General features: G+C 46.6%; 4 protein-coding genes across 4 annotated transcripts; 3 read left to right on the top strand and 1 right to left on the bottom strand.

Annotated features, from left to right (window-relative positions):
* Positions 1-1,894: 1,894 nt before the first annotated feature.
* Positions 1,895-3,778, top strand: L228DRAFT_126377 (hypothetical protein). The gene is made up of 5 exons (XM_018329053.1): positions 1,895-2,634; positions 2,683-2,946; positions 2,996-3,021; positions 3,077-3,199; positions 3,463-3,778. The coding sequence occupies exons 1-5, from the start codon at positions 1,976-1,978 to the stop codon at positions 3,480-3,482; spliced, it is 1,092 nt and encodes a 363-aa protein (XP_018189450.1). The 5' UTR covers positions 1,895-1,975; the 3' UTR covers positions 3,483-3,778.
* L228DRAFT_126418 (hypothetical protein) lies at positions 3,642-4,768 on the top strand. Its single transcript, XM_018329054.1, has one exon. It carries the CDS (start codon positions 3,914-3,916, stop codon positions 4,610-4,612), a length of 699 nt encoding a protein of 232 aa, XP_018189451.1. The 5' UTR covers positions 3,642-3,913; the 3' UTR covers positions 4,613-4,768.
* A 1,677-nt stretch (positions 4,769-6,445) lies between these two features.
* On the top strand, positions 6,446-8,517 carry L228DRAFT_260645 (hypothetical protein). The gene is made up of 2 exons (XM_018334277.1): positions 6,446-7,638; positions 7,720-8,517. The coding sequence occupies exons 1-2, from the start codon at positions 6,791-6,793 to the stop codon at positions 8,351-8,353; spliced, it is 1,482 nt and encodes a 493-aa protein (XP_018189452.1). The 5' UTR covers positions 6,446-6,790; the 3' UTR covers positions 8,354-8,517.
* Positions 8,518-10,592: 2,075 nt separating this feature from the next.
* L228DRAFT_126477 (putative P450 monooxygenase) lies at positions 10,593-12,966 on the bottom strand. Its single transcript, XM_018329055.1, has 3 exons — positions 12,403-12,966; positions 11,889-12,332; positions 10,593-11,830 (listed from the first exon to the last, which is right to left on the bottom strand). The coding sequence occupies exons 1-3, from the start codon at positions 12,615-12,617 to the stop codon at positions 10,918-10,920; spliced, it is 1,572 nt and encodes a 523-aa protein (XP_018189453.1). The 5' UTR covers positions 12,618-12,966; the 3' UTR covers positions 10,593-10,917.
* Positions 12,967-13,039: the final 73 nt, after the last annotated feature.

A 13,039-nucleotide genomic window follows, 5' to 3' on the forward strand; every position in this document is an offset into this window, starting at 1 on the left:
GATTTGCATGGATTGAACGGACCAGCGGGACCTCTGATGAGTTGTCAACTGCTTGCTCGTCACCTGTCCACTAAAACATGGGGGAATATGTACCAGAGAAAAAAATGAGGCCCTACAACCTGTCGACTTCCTTTCTTCCATATGACTGATTCGCTTGCTCCGAACAAATCATCAACATCTATCGAGGGGCAAAGTGGAATCTAGCCCGTAGGCTGGGCGTCGTCGGGGGATAGCATAGACAGCTCAACGCCAACACGTGCTCATGCCATACCTAGGGTATATCTTACCCTGAGATAGTCTACAGTACTGGACCTGTACGAGTCAATGATAAGTTCTTGGTAGTATCATAGTGCAAAGAATCACTTATGGAGACATGATGCCCATCAACGCCCGTCCCCATGTCGATGTGCTGTCGCCAAGCTCCCCAAGTGTGCCGTTTACTAGTTAGGCCGAACAGGTTCTGGTTCTCAAAACGGCCCCCACCGTCGCTTGATCTCCTGTTGCCCTTTGCTTCTTTGGATCGACGGCCCGGGACGAACGACTAAACTAAACCAACGCCGACCGATTCGCTTCGACGTCAACCAGGGACAATCCAATTATACTTACTCTCGTACTGAGCGGCGTTATGAACAAGGATATTGTCATCTCGATGGTATTCTCCACACGGTAGAGGTAGATAGTCGGTACAGCACAAGTATACTACAGCACCTTGCAGTATATTACAGCACGGCGCAGTACAGAGAGTTAAGTGAAGACGTCATTGAATTATAACTTGTACAAAAGGTAGGAGGTTCGTGAAATGGAGAGCGACAATTGATTAGAATGACTCCCGAATCAGACGAGCAGTCTGGGGATTGATCAAACCAGATCGATCTCGGACGTATGAATCACGCCTTGCCTTGCCAAGATAGGTAGTACATTACATATCCCTTGGACGATCATTTCGGCTGCGTCGTGAATCCTCATTCGAGTACCTGCAGTGGATACTTTGTATTCCAGAAAAGAACATACCGTCCATCTGCTATCATTCTCTCACAGACCATTTGAAGAGAGCGACTAACCGTCGAAGAGCATGCAAGTCAATGTATCTTTACCTCGACCTTGGTCCAATTGGGATGGGGGCTTCTAACCAATAGACTGGACCCGACTGCGCCGTAAGGCGGTGAGTGTCTGAACAAAGGGACAATGGCGGTTTCATTCCATGTTCTCCGTAGAGTAACTTAGCCAGTCATTGTAGCCAGGGCAGGCAACAGGATCCTCTTCTCATCACCTGTCCCCCGCCCACACCCTCTCTCGCTCATTCGCTCACTCTCTTTTCCCCTTTTTATCATTGCCGTTCCCTTGCTTTGGTAAAACGGCTGCAAGACCAAATCCAACGACTCGAGTGCTCAAAATCATCGTGGATGAAGCGTCCCCTTCATCCTCCCATTCAACGGCGATATCTATTCTCGACCATCTCTTTTCCATGATTAAAGGTCCTTGACTATCTCGTCTCAATTGATCGGGCAATTTCGAAAGTCCAAGGCGTAGTTTGGGCATGATTTCCATCATCATGACCTCCTTCCTGTCAGCGATAATCACCTAAATCGCAACGAGCTCGCAGAAGGCAGCTGTACAAAACTCTCAAGCCATTCTTGATGACGGAGCATGCGCATGCATTTGGTTTACCTTGACAATAAGATTATATATTGAAAAAGACATAATCTGACCCAAACCTGGGGCCAACATCAATCCATAGCTTTATAAAAGACCAAGTCTGCTCGATAACCGGTGGAGATGGCAGGAAACGAAGCATTTCCAGGGTCCATTTTCGGATTCCCTAATTCTCAGGTTCGCCTGGACGCAACTTAATTTTAATTGCCGAACTTTGCACTAATTGTTCTACCTGCGCTTATAGCAATTTCAAGACTTTGAGAATCCCAAAGGCGATTACAATGATATCCCTATTGATTTGCTTGGAGTCTCGGACTTGAAAATGTCAGAGTGGCGACACAATGCTGCCGAAATAGACCAGTATGGCTACAGCACGGGAATAAACTGTGAACCGTCCAACTTTATCGGTAACAACACGGGGCTTCAACGGATCGCAAACTCAAAGTGCCCAAATATGTTCAGCGATCCAATCCAATCACTACCCCTCGAATTCTCAGAGACAGACCTCTCTGCTAACCCGATGGCGAGGTTCTGTTATGATCAAGGCCCTTGGAATTCTCATCAGGTTTCGGCTGGCAGCAGTGCAGCCTATCCTCCCCAAAGTTCTTATGTTTATCCACTCCCGGCACGAGGACCGAATTTCGCCGTAGGCAACTATCGCTCTGCTCCTGTCTCAGAGCCCGAGAGCAATGCCACCGCAAATATGCTTTCAGATTCTGGCTATGGGACCAAAACCTTCAGCACCGTCTCTGCCTTGAGTCATCAGATGACTGAAACAAACACAGAGTACCTGTCCCTACAACATCAATTGCATAATCTCCAACCGTTTGCTGTGCCGCAGCACCAACCCCACGTCACTGGACCTTTTGACATAGCAAATCCTTTCGAGAATAACCTCAAAAGCTTGCCCGATCCCATCCCTCAACCTACCCATCAATGTCCCTATTGTGAGATGAGCTATAGATGTGCTTCTGAACTCAAGTAAGCATCTCAGTTGACGATATCCTGGCTAAGCTAAAAGAAGACCAGGAAGCATATTCTCAAACATGAAAAGAATTACAAGTGCAGGGAGCCTGGCTGCAAGAGAAATGAAGGTTTCAGCACACCGAACGATTTGGAACGACATAAGAAGACTGTGCATCATATCTTCCCACGGAATAGCACGACGAAAATGTATCGGTGCGTCGCCGAAGATTGCAAAGTAAACGGAAACATTTGGGTCCGACCGGATAACTTTCGTGCACATGTAAGGCGCAAGCACGGTGAAGACAGATTGCAGGAATTGATGAGACTGTACGCATTGAAATGATGCCTTTTGTTTCCTCGCCGCTAACCAAGCCAGTGGCGAATGCTATGATGCTGTACCAAGTACGTTTGTCAGTTGATCTTCATTCAGGTGTCTTTTCTGATTTCGAATTCGCAGATCAGTCCACCAATTCCAGCATTGTCGACCAATATGATCATTACGAGGAGTGGTTAGATGCTCCTCAAGCTGTGAACACCAAAAACTGGCGTCAGGGGAATGTGACAAATTGGGAATATAAACGTAAGCACCGAACCATGCAAACCCGAAGATGTCTTCACATGTGCAAGAATGACAGACAATGGAATTTTCATCCAACATCGAGGGCTCGGCAGTGCGCTCCTTGACCAAGCTGCAAAAACCTTCTTTGTTTGACTGTGACATTGATTCGTCAGATGAATGCTCCTAGAAGAGTGGGAATGAAAGTTTCTCTCCGTCAACAGCACTTGGGAAGCATGATCAAGGCATCAACCAATACTGACGCAACATTCTCTGAAGGAGCGCAGGGGCCATACCATCCGACTGACCAAGTAGCGTCTGCGATCGAATACGTGCTCAGGGATGGCGGTCACACCTTAGCTAGTCTCCTTGAAAGCACGCAAGATACCCAGGAAGACCGAGGGAGCGTCTCGTCCTCATCTTGTTCCACTGTTGTTGGCCCAACCACGGCCCTAAATCCAGAAATTTTAAAAGCGTCATCTGAATCCGTGCCGTCGCAAGCGCTGAGGACATATCTCCCGCCACGGGCTAGACTAAAGAGCACGGTTCAAACACCCCTGGGAACTCTCTTGAAGGACAAGGGAGATCATATCTCAGGGGATGTCCAATCTGTTCTCTCGCAAGTCATATCATCTAAAAGACAGAGTTGGAAATGCAAGAGCTGTTCGAAGAACTTTCCCCAATTCAGGGAACTGAAGTGTGTAAAATTTCTGTTGGCGATGAGGTTGATTGCTAACTATGCCTCCTAGGAATCATGAAAAATGCCATGAAAAACCATATGGATGCACGTTTCCCGATTGCCCAGAAGCCTATAAATCCAGAAGGAAATGGAAAGCACATGAAAATAATGAACACTGGATACCAAAGTCTTGGCGTTGCCGATTGCCGACAGATCAGCTCGATTTATCGGCGACACTTGGAGAGTATAACCGCGAGGAGTGTGCAAAGATCATGCACACGCGGGAAGGGTTCTGGAAGCATCTTCAATCAACACATGGAATTTCCAGCCGGAAGATATTAGTGGACGAAGCCACGGCCTGCTTCATTGGTGACAAGGGCTCGGACGGTTTTTGGTGTGGATTTTGTCGAGAAATTAAACCACGATCCACGGAAGATTTTGCGGCGTGGGACGAGAGGCTGGATCATGTCCAGGCGCATATCGACTGCGAACACCGACTAATGGACGAATGGGTCCCTGTTGACAAGGCGAGGACAAAAGGTGAAATTTTTGCTGTAACGCTTGACGTCGATTCCGATGAGGATTCCGATGAAGACTGCTCTCAGAGTATCATTGATCTGCACCTCGACGACCCTTGGCCTTTGCGCAGTTCATATACTGACGCGAACGCTCCTTGTGTCAATCATCAGTTGCATGAAGCAGAGCGAGACCCAGATTTGGAAAATCAGGCCCCAAAGAAGCGAAAGAGGAATTTCTAATTGCGTTATATTTATACATATCAAGTTTTTCCCGGCGTTCATCCGCATAGTCATGGCAGTTTCGGTATCTGGTAATTCTCTCGGCGGCATGGCATCTTGGTTGCATTTCCCCTATGCTTGACGTTTATTAGTTTCTTGCAGAGGAGATTATCTCGAGGGTTCAAACTGGAATGCTATCCGTCAGATGCCGATGCAAATGAAAGCATTCCGCGGTCCCTCCAGTAGAGGTATCGATAAATTTGACGTTATGCCACCAACTTACCAAGCATCGCTTGAGCGCAATTATACAAGTGAAAATATTTGGTAGCAATATGGAGAAAGATAAAAGTACATTCCGACGTGGTCTTAACTTTGACGATGCGAGATATTTTTTCTCGAAGCAGGTCACTTCAAAGGTAGCCACGCCAGTATCCAAGTATAATGTAATGATTCAACTCGCTGTCAAACAACTATTTAAGAGAATACGATAAATTGACAAATAAAACCTTGAAATATAAGGCCTACGGCAAAATGTCGGAAATTTGCATTTCTACTCCTTGCTACTATTTGCTACATCCGAGAATCTCGTATTTGATTGAATACAACAGGAAACAAGGTACACCTCAATCGATTTCCTGTCCCGGGAACAGAAAAATATCAACGTATCATTGCAAGGTTGCCCCATAACGATGTTGATTTAGGCTGGATGTTGGGCACGGCAGGACGAAGTGTGAGTTTAAGCCTAAATTGGCAGGCGAAGGCCAAGAAAAGAGGCGCGAGGCAGCGAGGCAACCGCAGGGGTGCCGAAAGGCTTCAAGCCACTAACTTCCGCGCTTGTCCGTCAGGGCGCTTGTGAGAGGGTGTAGAGTTATCGGAACAAACCTATGGCACTTTGCAATCCAATGACCAAGCATTCATACACGTCGATCTTTTTAGCGTGCATGGGCGATGTCATGCTCTTGCCTCGTCTTCGTTTACCTATAGCGGAAGGCTCTATGAGGCTGACTTCAACTACCTACCTAGGTAGTACCTGAGACGCAATATGTATCATTGTTCACCCCTCAAGTTCTTGCTGGCAATATTTCTATACTTGGCGCTCTCATGGGGGGAAATTTGCCATCCTGCATGGTTGCCAACATGACAGATTGGTTGGATGCGTGGCAATCGGTATTATGAGAAACATGCAGCTATTCAATCTGTTTTCCATGTGACCGATTGAATGGAACCTCGAGAAACGGAAGAGCTTTGAGAGCCTGCTGATTATGGGGCCATACGGAAATAATCGTGGTAAATGAGATCGGGTTCTCTGGAAATGCCACTCGTGCGGTTCCATTGGACCGTCGCATTTATGATAAGAGCCTCATCCTTCCAGTGGACTGAGATACGCACGGGAGAATGATGACCAACGTCTAGGGAGATGCACCCTATTGGTTTTGCCGACACCCCTGCGAAGCGGATGAATAACGCTCCTTCTGGCTACCTGTGCGGAGGTAGACCTTCCTGCCACCCTCCAGTTCCCCATTGTATGCTCCTCGCATTTACCACCTGTATAGTCAATGGTGATCCATGTGCGGGTGTGAGGTCGAGACGGAGCCCTGTCAGCGGTTATACTTGCACGATACTCTACTCCGCCATTCTGAACCTAGCTTTAGGCAGCTTTCATCAATTTTTGCCCACAAAACCATTGTCTTTTTCATCAGCCAGGCGGTCTGGCTGCTGCTTCTGGGTTGGGATTCTGCACCCTTGCACGCCGCAGTCGAACCAATGGACGCTTTGGACGCAGATCTGATCTGGGACATGAGGCTCTGCGCCTTCCTCGCGCTGCCCCTCCCACACTTTTTCCAATCCACGGTGCCAACATACGAATTTATGATACTCGATTTGATCTACATATATGTTCGCAATTGTCTCTTCTTCAAAATGCCGCGTCTTACGGGATCTTTGTATTCATTACAAATCTGCAAAGATTACATTGAAGTATTCTTTACAATTATTCGGATTATCTCACCTCCCTGCATGTTTTATTGCTTTTTGGCCATTTTACTTTTGCCTTTAATAGCAACCACCCGCTTACTTGGGGCCAGCTTTGGGGACATTCCACCTACTGCGTGGTGACTTGATCTCATCTGATCAAATTAAAAGCATCATCAACGGCTTCGTACCTCTTCTACGAAACGTTTCACCATTTCTTTGTATCGGATGAACTTGTGCAGTCATTACCGCACACCATTTCGTTCATTTCAACAGCACAACATGCATTGGGACCATCTGCCTCCTCCTGCGAGAAAGCATCGCAGCCAGATGTTCACATTCGCGGAACCTCATTGCTATTCGAGTGGCGAAACCTATCACATGCCCTGGGCTGACATACAATCTTCGGATTGGGGTGTTTCTCCTGAGACTCCGTCACAGTACCCTCCCTTGATCAGTAACCCCAGCATGATGTCGCCAGAAAGCTCCACAGTCGACTACATGGATGATCAGCCCGCCCAAGACTTTGACCGTCGTATTGCATGCAATCCATGGCCTTTCCCAGGCGTGGAACAAGATGATACTCTGTCGGAAGTGTCAAGTGTCTCTGGCTCCAGAGACTTCTCAGACTATGGGAGCCACAATTACTCGAGTTCAGTCACGCTTGCTCAAGCACAACCTTCCTATGTTATCCATCGCGAAAATGTCTCGACACAGCGCAGTGAAACGGCATGGGAAAGTCGGACTCTTCACCCAACTACCGGCCACTCAGTCATTAAACAGGAGACAGTTACAAGCACATCGGCATGCGCATATATCTCCGAGGAGAATACCTTGCCAGCTTCCACAAGGAATCGGTCAAGATTGATGACTACCAGAAAGGCTCGTCTGTCTGATACCATCGCCCCTTCGACAAAGCAGCGTCAGACGTTATCCAAACGCATTCGAGCATCAGCCTCAAAAACACCGAAGCGTCCGGCCCAGCAAACCTATCCTACTAGCAAGGAATCTCGTCAACCTAAACGTATTTGCCCCCGTCACCCAAAAATGACTTTCAAGAACATGATTGAGTATGAGTATGTTCCTCCCTCTTTGATCGTTCATCCAAAACCTTACACCGACTGGGTTACTGACGCTCTCGTCGCGTACCTTTCCAGGAACCACGTGAGAGATCAACATCCGCGACCATTCGTATGCATTTTTAGAAATAATGGATGCAGTGACAGTTTTGAGAAAAAGAATGAGTGGAAACGACATATCCGCATTCAGCATCTCCAACTTGATCATTACAATTGCGCTCTCTGCACCATCCCAAGAGATCATTCGTTTAATCGCAAGGATTTGTTCAAGACACACCTCGAACGAATGCATTTCCACAAGGATGTCGCGGGTGAGCGCCCTCAATTGTCATTCAGAAACAATGCTTGGACGAAGGATAATATATCCGAGTTAGTACAGACTTGCAGGGTACATGTTCGCAAACCGCCGGAGAACAGCACTTGCGGGTTCTGCGGTGAGCGTTTTGCGGGGAAAGATAGCTGGAATGAATGCATGGAACATGTGGGACTCCATTTTGACCGCGGCTGCAACATAAGTGACTGGAAAGTGGATAAGTCTGTCCAAAATTGGCTGATCCGTGAAGGTCTGGTGGAGGCAACTGGCACCGGCGTCGACCATTCGTGGACCTTTAAAGACCCAAAGATGGTCAGAAGCCTAAGCAATCTTTCTATTGCTATACACTGTTCAGATGCTCATGGTAATGAAGAGGACGCTGAAGGCGAAGAAGAATAAATGATGGAAAGCATCTACTGTGTACCTTACTGCTCAAAGTTTATTCTATACCCATAATGGCTGAATTTTGATTTTAGAAAATGCTTTTATCTTAATGATTTGCTGTTCTTGACTTGCCAATTGGCTTGTTCGTGTTCTTAATATTACTAATTTTTGATACCTGCTACTCACAAAGGTTCTCAAAAGCAACATGACAAAGTATTGCATATTAGCACATGCGGCATGCCTGGATGAAGGAACCCTGCTATCATTCTTTCTTATCAGGGATACGAATCCGTCCCGAACGTCCGCAACAGCCCTATCAGCCGCATGCTTATATGTTTGGATACGAGAGCATGAACGGCAGGGCTGAGACTCTGCAGCTTATGTCTCCCTCCCGTACTGCCCTTTCCTCCTGGCTCAAGACCGGTGTCTTTTCTTCTTCTCCCTTCTGTCCGCCATGTCCAATTCTCTCGGCTTTTCATCTATCCGTGCAGATGTTGTCATGTATTTGAAAAGACAATCTCGTCGTTTAGTACGATGCCTCTTCTGCGCCGGCACAGGAGATGAGTCTTTTTCAATACGAAGATATCTCATCCCATTCGTCAAGTTTTCTTCGTTCTCAACTTCGCCTTCTCTTGAATGAAGCGCTGCAGAAAGATATGCATAGGAAATGCCCCCATCACTCCAGTTCCGTCCGGACCTTTTTTTGCAAGGTGTTTCTGTATGTCCTTGATCTGTCAGTGGTTAATTAAACTAAATAACCCAAGTTCCATTCCAAAGATGACTTACGCTTCGCAGTTTCTCCAGTCATGGTGGCATAATGCTTCTTCTTTCTTCGACGAACACGTCGGCGAGACCGATTTACGTCCTTGGTAGCTTTATCTGCATCCTCAATGGGCCGAACACGACGACTGCTGGACGTTTCCATCCTTTGGTCTGCGTCTGACGAATCCTCGAAACGGCTGCGGCTTAGGCGTTCTTCGTCAAAGACTGTCGTTGCAGGTCTCGTAGTCCGAGGGGGACCGTGAGAAGGAGCTGGCACATAGCGGACGCCAGCCATGATGGCGGCGAAATGCCGGTCAGGCTGACCAGGAGAGTGCACTCGCGTCCTCGCCGAGTTTGGTTTCTTTTCCATAGTATGAATACTCGAAGCATGAGACTGATGCCAGTGATGTCTTTTCTCTTCATTTAATGAATGAGAAGAAAAGTTCTCTCCTGTTCTGAATGGGTATTTCTCTATATGGCTGCGTCTGACTCGATCACACTTTTCTTTCTGTTTGTGGAAAGATCCAGCACCATAAGAAGTTCTCCTGCTTTCTTGATGAGCAAATTGCACTTTCTGGGGAATTTGTAATCTCTCTTTCTGATAAGACCGTTGATCAATCGTCTCTGATATAGTTTCAGGAGCTTCAACTGGTGACATCTCTGCTGCAGGTTCCTCCAGCAGTTCAGGAAGGGCGTGTTGCATAATAGCATTATCCATGATATCACTATTGACTGTACTATGCAGATCTTTGCACTTCATATTGGCTGCATCATCTCTGCTGCTGTCCAGCAGTAACCTCTGATCCATGGTAGCAGTTTCTAGCAAGTGTCTTTCCCCATCTGCCACACGGGAATTGCTTTCATTGTTTGCCGTATACATAGATGCGCAGTTCTTGCAATAACTGTCTGTTAAGACCGAATCTGCAATACCTGGATGGAACGCCTGAGGCGGTGGCAAGTGTGTTTGACCGCCAAATGCATGTCCGTGTCCCATTGGATCCCAACAGGTAAATTGTGGATAATGTTCATTTGGATAAGCGTGGTGATGAACGACGTGTAAAATAGTAGGTATCAGGAATGGCGAAGTAAATGTCGAGGATGTGAATGGCGCTGATGATGGGAGCTGTAGCAGAAATGAAGGATTAGGATCGTTATCATGTATCCCATACACCCTTTCCGGTGCTTGAAAAAAGTCTAGTTGATCGCCAGTCGGTGGTATACACGCTAGTTGAAAGATTTCAGAAGAGTCTGAATTTGGCGGTTCTGAACTTGGTATCTCTTCAATAGAGAGGGAAGAAGCATTTCCAGCAGCAGATTTCTTCAAGCGTATAAATTCAGCTCGTCCGCGTTTGGGACGTACAAGGATGTATGTCTTTCCTTGCTGCATAACTTTCTGACAAGCTGGTGAGATATAAATAAGATTTATAAATACTCAAACTGGCCCAAGTGATGATCTAAGAGAATATTGTCCATTCAATGCAGATTCTGGAAGCGAGTCTATCAAAAATTAGCAACATACCTTGGCGGGAGTGACGGAGAGCAGTGCTAGCTGGAATATGATCTCTCTCATAAAGACTTTACGTTGGCCTCGTGAATGGGCTGGTGAATTTTCTGGATATTGAGACTACGCCTATGATCGTTGTTGAATAGCTATTTGAATTTGTAAAATGTGCTCTAGGAAATATTGGCTTTATTATTAAGTTGGAAGGGAAAACATTGATGTCCTATTTTGTGTCGATAATTATTTACTTTTATGTTGTTCTGATGCGAAAACCGATCTATAGAGGTTGGGATCCATATATAAAGTCGTCCCAATACTACCCCGTAATAAGACCAAATTTACTCTTCCCTTCTGTTACATCAAATTTCCATGTTGCTTCATCAGGAAATTCCTCTCTTTTTGAGATGACCACAGGATATCCTTCTCCCGGTGGGACAACGGATGCAGCTATGGCTTTCGTGTTCAGCTTCGGACTCCACCATTTTCCTCCGACAGGAGTAATGTCGTAGCGGAGAATGACCATCGCTGAGAGTGCAAGGATTTCCCCACTGGCAAAGTGGCGACCTGGGCAAACATTCGGTGATGTGCCAAATGCCGTAAAGGAAGTTGGACGCTGAGTCAACTTTCCAGCTTCAAAGCGAGTGGGATCAAATTCTTGTGCAGTTGGACCCCAGAATGCCTCCTCTCTGTTGATAAAGGACCCAGGCATCTGGATAAAGCATCCAGCCTTGAGCAAGTACTGGTTGTCAAGTAGGACATCTTTGCAAACCACACGCAGCGGAGAAGCACTGGATCTGAGCCGGAGGATCTCTTGGAAAGCTGAGACAAATTTAGGACAATTGTCTCGTATTCTGCCCAAGTCAACGGTGTGGGTTTTGGTGACAAGGTCGATTCTTAGACAATTTTGGCGGAGTTCGTCACGAAGTCGAGAAAGGAGATCCGGGCGCGAGTAAAGTTCGAAAAGTGCCCAAAAGGTTGTGGGAACAGTATTCGAAAGAACACCGATACATCCTGCTGTTTCAAGGCGCGCAATATCCTCAGTTGCAGCGCCTGCATCATTTTGCGCTTTCCACCGCGCAAAAGCCAGCTCTGAAGAGTTATTTTGACCTCCAGCATCATAATAATCGATGAATGCCTTGACGACGTTCTCACGGGCCTTGTGAATCGAGCCGGCCATGAATGGCGGCCGTATGCTCAAAAGAAAGACATTGAGATTTGATTCATATTCCCTACAGATTATCAGCTTTATTGCGAAATTGAGGATAACTTGTATTTAAAATCACGTACCAAAACGCATTGGAGATTCCTGGTAATTTAAAAGGGTTCAAGGGCCCCCATACCGCGTCGGTGCTGGCTTGAGTAATGGCATCTCTGCACCACAAGTGGAGATCTACAGGATGATTCCCACCACCAGCGAGTTCATCAACAAATGAACATAGCCTGCCTATCATATTTTTATTCATTGCATCCAGGCCGGCTCCTAATAGGGCAGGGTGCATTGCACGAAGGACCTTGAGATTAACTCCTTGACCTCCTTTATCTTCGGGCTCTAGCAACTTCAGCCCAGCTTTCTTGATCCCGCCCAGTTGTTTTGCAGCAGCCGTCAAAAATGGGTCAAAGGAAAGGACCTTGGAGTTTCGCTGCACCGCAGGAACTAAGCGGGCAGATGTGACAATATACACTTTGGTGACAAGTAAGTCCAATGTGTAGATAGGAAAGGAGTAGCCAGTTCTAGACAAATAAGTTTAGTTTATACTGTATTAATAGCAGTTGACATGAAGCAGAAACTGAATCCACCTACACGGCATTTTTGTAATATGAGGCCCCGTGACGGAGCAGTCCCAGCGCATGGCCGACAAATGGTATTTTTGCAGGGACGTGGAAAGGTTCCCGAGGATCAATCCTCCATCTAAAAAACAGAAAAATAGAAAAGATTATCAACACCGAAAGAGTCGCAAAGTAGATATTTGTGCTGCCGACATTATAAATGAACTGACCGATCTCAGAGACCGGCATGACACCACCGAACAACGAAAGTCAACTTAGAAGCGAGATCTCTCTAATCGTCAAGACAGAAAACCTCTCCGGGAAGATACAATGTGTAAAACTTAGGTATAGCAATTACCCAGTTAAGAAAAAGAAGCTGCTTCTTAAATATCTGATTGCTGGTTGATTAAGAGACTTATATTTTATCAGAAGATAGTAGACTTTAGCTCTTCAGGGTTCCCGTCCTTTTTGGTGGAGTGAGTTGCGTATACATGGCTCGAGCACGCACCTCTGGCGAACTCCGATAGAACTTAACAACAACGCCTTCCCCGTCTTGGCTCAGAATGCCTCAGGCATCACCACATTATTCCGGGTTGCTATCAACAGAGCGCGCTGCAGGGCACCGTATAAATACCGAGGTAATTTAAATTTGGACTGAGCGAACACACAAA

Source organism: Xylona heveae, assembly GCF_001619985.1.
Source record: "Xylona heveae TC161 unplaced genomic scaffold L228scaffold_4, whole genome shotgun sequence".
Lineage (NCBI taxonomy): Eukaryota > Fungi > Ascomycota > Xylonomycetes > Xylonales > Xylonaceae > Xylona > Xylona heveae.